Source organism: Pan troglodytes, chromosome 18, assembly GCF_028858775.2.
Source record: "Pan troglodytes isolate AG18354 chromosome 18, NHGRI_mPanTro3-v2.0_pri, whole genome shotgun sequence".
NCBI lineage: Eukaryota > Metazoa > Chordata > Mammalia > Primates > Hominidae > Pan > Pan troglodytes.
This window is the reverse complement of record NC_072416.2, coordinates 5,729,841-5,735,915: the sequence shown is the minus strand read 5'-3', so window position 1 is coordinate 5,735,915 and position 6,075 is coordinate 5,729,841. Positions and strand designations below refer to the sequence as shown.

At 57.4% G+C, this 6,075-nt stretch overlaps 1 protein-coding gene across 17 annotated transcripts; it reads right to left on the bottom strand.

The window, feature by feature from the left end:
* Positions 1-4: 4 nt before the first annotated feature.
* On the bottom strand, positions 5-4,043 carry IL32 (interleukin 32). 17 transcript variants are annotated; one of them, XM_003314946.6, is made up of 7 exons: positions 3,883-4,043; positions 3,567-3,609; positions 2,146-2,184; positions 1,948-2,007; positions 1,551-1,577; positions 1,322-1,381; positions 5-573 (listed from the first exon to the last, which is right to left on the bottom strand). In XM_003314946.6, the coding sequence occupies exons 2-7, from the start codon at positions 3,579-3,581 to the stop codon at positions 208-210; spliced, it is 567 nt and encodes a 188-aa protein (XP_003314994.1). In that variant the 5' UTR covers positions 3,582-3,609; positions 3,883-4,043; the 3' UTR covers positions 5-207. The 17 variants fall into 17 exon arrangements, with proteins under 17 accessions (XP_003314994.1, XP_009428428.1, XP_016802137.1 ...); XM_009430153.5 differs by having other exon boundaries at positions 3,567-3,612; positions 3,883-4,037; XM_016946648.4 differs by having other exon boundaries at positions 3,567-3,612; positions 3,702-3,954.
* Positions 4,044-6,075: the final 2,032 nt, after the last annotated feature.

Here is a 6,075-nt window from a genome sequence, read left to right as displayed (position 1 = left end):
GCGATCATGGTATCTCCCCTGCCAGGGAAGTATAAGCAGGTTTTATTAAGATGCCAGGGCGACAGCGCCACATCAGAGCTGCAGCAGGAACGCCAGGCAGGGGGACTGAGTGTGCGGGGGGGGGGGGGGGGCGGGGCACAGGACAGCTGAGGGAGGGGTCAGGGTGGGTGGGCGGTGACGCGGAGAGCAAAGGTGGTGTCAGTATCTTCATTTTGAGGATTGGGGTTCAGAGCACTTCTGGGGTGTCAGCTCCTCCTTGCCCCCCTGTGGGGCTCCGTAGGACTGGAAAGAGGACTTGAAGAGCTCTGACAGAGAGCAGCAGAAACTCTGGAACTTTTTCCAGAGGGCCTGCACTTCATGGACCAGGGCCACCACCTTCTCCTTCACCCAGGCCAGAACCCCCTGCCACCAGGTCTGCAGCCGCTGCAGCATGGCCTGGAACCATCTCATGACCTTGTCACAAAAGCTCTCCCCAGGCTCCTCGGTTGCGGGATCCTCAATATCCGGGACAGGGGATCTGTTGCCTCGGCACCGTAATCCATCTCTTTCTTTTTCAAGTAGAGGAGTGAGCTCCTGTGGAATGGGAGCACCATTCAGGGTCTGTAGGTGGGGGGTCAGCCCCAGGCCCTGGCCACACCCAGGCCTGTCAGCCTTTTCCTGAGCCTGGGAGACGGAGGCCCACAGGTGTTGGTTCCCCGACCACAGCCCCATGGACAAGAGGGACTTTTCCCAGAGTCCCCCTCCTCTGCATTCACCTCCATGGCAGTGACAGGATGGGTGTGTCTGCTTGGTCACCAGGTCAGGGCCCTCATCGTGCCTTGAGGGCTGTGCCACTGTGTGAGGAGTGAGGCCGTGGGCAGGTCCCAGCTAGGCTGTCACTCCCAGCCCTCCACCCCAAGCTCAGGGGCTGGGCACACCCTGCCCACACCACATCAAGACAGGGCAGGGGTTGGCTGGGCCCGGTGGCTCACGCCTGTCATCCCAGCACTTTGGGAGGCCAAGGCAGACGGAACACAAGGTTAGGAGTTCAAGACCAGCCTGGCAAACATGGTGAAACCTGGTCTCTACTAAAAATACAAAAAAAAAAATCAGCTTGGAGTGGTGGCGGGTGCCTGTAGTCCCAACTACTTGTCAGGCTGAGGCAGGAGAATCACTTAAACCCGAGATTTGGAGGTTGCAGTGAGCCAAGATCATGCCACTGCACTCCAGCCTGGGCGACAGAGCGAGACTCTGTCTCAAAAAAACAAAAAGAAAGAAAGAAAGAAAAGACAGGGCAGAGGTGAAGGAAGGCAAGGTGCCCAGATGGCTGTGTCATACTCACTGGGTGCTGCTCCTCATAATAAGCCGCCACTGTCTCCAGGTAGCCCTCTTTGAAGTCGTCCTGGGGAGAGGAGGGCACAGGGGGTTCATGCTGCTCCTGCCTGCCCCCTTCCCACTGTGGCTCCCACTGGTCCAGGTGATTCCCAAGGGGACCCAGAGCCCAGACCCAGTGTCCTGTGGAGCCTAAGACCCAGGGAGTAAGCTTGATGGAGGGGGAGGCCACGGCTCACCTCCAGCTCTGCCAGGCTCGACATCTCCTGTTAGGAACAAAGCACTCGGTTCCAGGCCCCAGCCTCCTCTGCACTCCACATCAGTCAGTCCTCAAGCCCAGTGAGTCCTCAGCTCCCACACACCCCGAACTAGGTCCAGCCAGGGGCCCGGGCCACGTCTGGCACCCCTGTTGTTTCCTCAAGGAGCCCTGGGGCTTGGATGCCTCCCTCAGTCTCCCCGGGCATCGAGATCCCCCACCCACCGACTCACTGCCACCCAGGTGCAAGCATTTGCCCACGGTAAGGGATGAGGGAGCCTGTGGGTCCCTCTTCATCCTTCTCACCCTGAGCCCCACACAGGGTGGAGCGCCTGGGGGCGGGGACATGTGACCTGGTGCCTGAGGGGAAATCCACCCACCTGTCCACGTCCTGATTCTGCATTTTGCATTTTATCATAAAATCTTTCTATGGCCTGGTGCTGTGAAGAGAGGCAGAGTTGGCACCAAAGGGCCGGATCCTTGTCCCTCCAGGGTCCCAGGTGTCCCACAGTGTCCTCACTGTCACACGCTGAGACCCAGGCCCCCAACCCCTGAGCAGAAGTAGGGAGGAGCATTACCATTCGGGCCTTCAGCTTCTTCATGTCATCAGAGAGGACCTACGGAAATAACGGTGACACTCAGTCTCCATGTGTCACCTTAACCTTTCCCCCAGGATAATTTATACACACACACACACACACACACACACACACACAGACACATGGCAGAGGTACAGGATAAGAGGAGACAGCAGTCCCAGCAGCCCCTCACAGCCTGGAAAGACCGGCCAGGGCTGTCCCGGAAACGACTCAGAAAGCGCTTCTCTCAGGAGCCGGCTCAGCTGGGCAGGCCCAAGAGCAGGGCCAACATGGGCCTAGGTGACCCCTCCTCACAAGAGCAGGGCCTGCGTGGGCCGGGGTGTCCTCCCTGCACACGCACACACACCCATGTACACACACGGGAGGATGGACAGTGTCCTGGAGCAGGCTGGCTCAGCTGGGTTTCCCACAACCACTATGGTCCCAGGTGAGAGTTGGCCAAGGAAAAAATGTTTAGGGACATGACAATTGAGAAGGTAACAGCAGCCATTCCTCTCTGATGAGCTGATTAATATTCGGGGTGCCAGCTAGGTCCACCCTACAACCTGCCACTATTCCCGACTGCCAACATGCAGGCCCACAGGGCCCGGGCCATTCCTGCCTGCAGACACGTGGCTGCATCCACAGAGGCCAGAGGCACCCCACAGAATCCCCGCTGAGCCCCCACGTCAAGGGCCTAGTCTCGGGGGTGACATGCCTGGTTTCCCCCACTATAGAGTGGTGACAGTCACCCACAGAGTGCGCAGGGCCTGGGGACATATTCTGGGCAGGGCAGCTGTCTGCACACTTTCAGGCAGCGATGGTCCCATCCCGCTAGCCTGATTTCCCAGGAACCAGGGTGAAAGCAGCACCTTGCCGACATGCGGGAGCCATGTGTCCTCCAGGTCACTGTCCTGAACCTGGGCCAGGCCACATCATGGAAACCCCTATTGTCACAGGCCGAAGAGCTCCCTGGAGGGTGTGGTGGGCCTCGCATTTGCGGTGGGGCAGTGGTAGAGGATGGGAGGTCAGAGGGAACCCAGGAAAGGAGGAAGAGACACCCGGACGCACACAGGCCCTGCTCTTGGGCCCACCCAGCTGAGCCGGCCTCTGAGAGAAGCATTCTCCGAGTGGTTTCCAGCAGAGCCCTGCCCCACCCCTGCCCCGGGCTTTCCGGGCTGTGAAGGGCTCCTGGGACAGGTGCTCCCTCTCATCCACACCCCTGCTGTTCTCCAGGGCCCCCGATACATATGACCTCCAGCGCCTCCACTGACACTCTCACCCCATCACTATCCTCCTGCCGCTGGGTGCCCCTGACTGAGCCCTGACACACAGGCACCTCGGGAAATACTGAGGGCACCCGCTCCCTTACAGTCTGTTTTCAGACATGCCCACAAAAGCACACGCAGCCTCTCACTCACCTTCGGGAAGCGCATGGTGGCCAAAAGTTCAAGGAGCCAAGGCCTGCTGGCGAGGAACAGGTGTGAGGAAAAGTGTCTCAGAGAAGCACCCTCCTCCCCAGAGGGTCCTCACCTTCGGGGACCCCAACTCCCCACCTGAGATGACCCAGCTCCACTGAGACAGTCACCTTCTGCACCCAGTCTTCCTGGCACAAAGACTCAGCTGGTTTTATGGGGAAAGTGGGGGGTAGTGGGCGGAGCCTCTCTCAGGGCAGGAGGCCTTGCTGAGTGCGTGAAAAACAGACAGAGACAGAGACAGACAGAGATGGAGACTTACCCGAGAGAGACAGAGGTCTGGGGTCCCTGGGAGGAATGAGGGTCCGTCCCTGGCTGGGCCCCTGCTCCCTCTGAGCTGGGGTGGGAGTCTCTGAGCCCAGGAATGGGCTGCTTTCCCCACCCCACCAGCCTGAGAGTGGGGAGGGGCAGAGGGAAAGTCCAGACTCGGGACAGCAGGCTGGGGAAACTCCCTGAGTACAGGAAGGTGACGTCAGCCAAGTGGGATCCAAGGACAAAGGAATTTGGACCCTGTCCTTGCATGAGGTGTGCCCCGGCTCCAGAGGCCAGAGAAACTTCTGGATCAGAAGGAGGCAGGAACTGCCGGACCTAAGAGGGGCGCCATGAGGGCAGGGGCCTGTGCACGTTGGAGGGGTGGCTAGTGGTGATGTAGATCTACCTGTGGGACAAGATAGGACCCTCTGCAGGGTGGAAGGCATCCTGCCGGCTGTCTGAGCTTGGCTGACCAGGTCCTTCTGACCCTTCTGGGCCAAGGCAAGGCCATCTGGGGCCGAAGGTCACTGGTCTCAGCAATCTTGGGGCTCCCCTACGGGCTTTTCTAGCTCCACGGGTTCTGACCCTCCAGCCTGGCTGGGCCTCCCACCTCCTCCTCATGGCCCCCCGCCCCCTTCCCCCAGCTGAGCACAACCACGCCCTTGCCTTTGGGATGGTTTCCTGGGGCCAAACTAAGGAAGTACCACGACAAGGGGCCCTAAGTCGAAGACGTCTCTTCCCTCACGATCTGCAGGCTGGAGGTCCAAGGTCAATGTGGGCAGCGTGGGGTCCTTCTGAGGGCCCAGAGCTGGGATTCTGTTCAGATTTCTCCTGCCCTTGTAGATGGCCATCTTCATCTTCATCACGTTCTGCCTGGGTGTGACTGTCCCCCTTTCCCCTTTCCAAAGGACACCAGTCATATTGAAATAGGGTCCACCCTAGGCCGGGCGCAGTGGGTCACGCCTGTAATCCCAACACTTTGGGAGGCTGAGGCGGGCAGATCACCTAAGGTCAGGAGTTCTAGACCAGCCTGGCCAACATGGTGAAACCTTGTCTCTACTAAAAATACAAAAATTAGCCTTGCGTGGTGGCCGGCACCTGTATTCCCAGCTACTCGGGAGGCTGAGGCAGGAGAATCACTTGAACCCGGGAGGCAAATGTTGCAGTGAGCTGAGATGGTGCCACTGCACTCCAGTCTGGGGGACAACAATGAAAATTCCCCTCGGGGAAAAAAAAAAAAAGAAGAAGTAGGATCCACCCCAGTGACCTCATTGTACCTTAATTACCTCCATAAAGACCCTGTTTCCAAATCAGGGCATATTCTGACGTCCTGGGGCTTAGGAATTCAGCAGGGATGCAATGTATCCCATTATATTCTCAAAGGGGACTCGGAGAGACAGAACCTATAAAACACGCCCCATGGTGAAAGCTTCCCTTGGGTGAAGTAGACAACGGTTGTCACCTGCCTGCCACTTAGGAGTCCATTCCACTGTGCGCAACCGCCTTTCCACATACAGGATGTCCAGATCTTTCCCTGAGTATCCTCTGAATTGTAGTGGGAGACAGAAGGAAGCCACTCCTGCACCAGCTAAAAGTCATGCTCTAGGCTTCAGCTCCAAGAGACTGTCTCTCTACCCCACCAACCCTAGCCCCTCATGACTCTCAAAGGCCACCATCTGAAGACATCTTGGGATCCACCCAGACTGTACCCTGTTTTTATAGCTTTATGGTGATGCAATTTACAGGCAATGCAATTCACTCATTGAGCTGTACAATTCAAAGCACAGAACTGTGCAGCTATCACCACAACCCATTGTAGAACATTTTTATCACCTCTAAGAGAAATTCTGCCCTTCTGAGACATCACTTCCAGTCCTCATTTCCCTGGATAACCACTCATCTACTTTCTCTTTCTTTTTCTTTTTTTTTTCTTAGAGTCTCGCTCTGTTGTCTAGGCTGAAGGGCAGTGGCACGATCTCGGCTCACTGAAACCTCTGCCTCCTGGGTTCAAGCAATTCTCCTGACTCAGCCTCCCGAGTAGCTGGGATTACAGGCACGTGCCACCATACCCAGCTAATTTTTGTATTTTTAGTAGAGACGGGGTTTCACCATGTTGATGAAGGAGTCTCGAACTCCTGACCTCGTGATCTGCCCGCCTTATCCTCCCAAAGTGCTGGGATTACAGGCATGAGCCACTGTGTCT

Coding starts and splice junctions, on each gene's coding strand:
- IL32 (XM_009430152.5), bottom strand. Junction 1,382..1,550: donor CGAGCCTGGCAGAGCTGGAG/GTGAGCCGTGGC, acceptor TCCTCTCCCCAG/GACGACTTCAAAGAGGGCTA. Junction 574..1,321: donor ATTATGAGGAGCAGCACCCA/GTGAGTATGACA, acceptor CCCATTCCACAG/GAGCTCACTCCTCTACTTGA.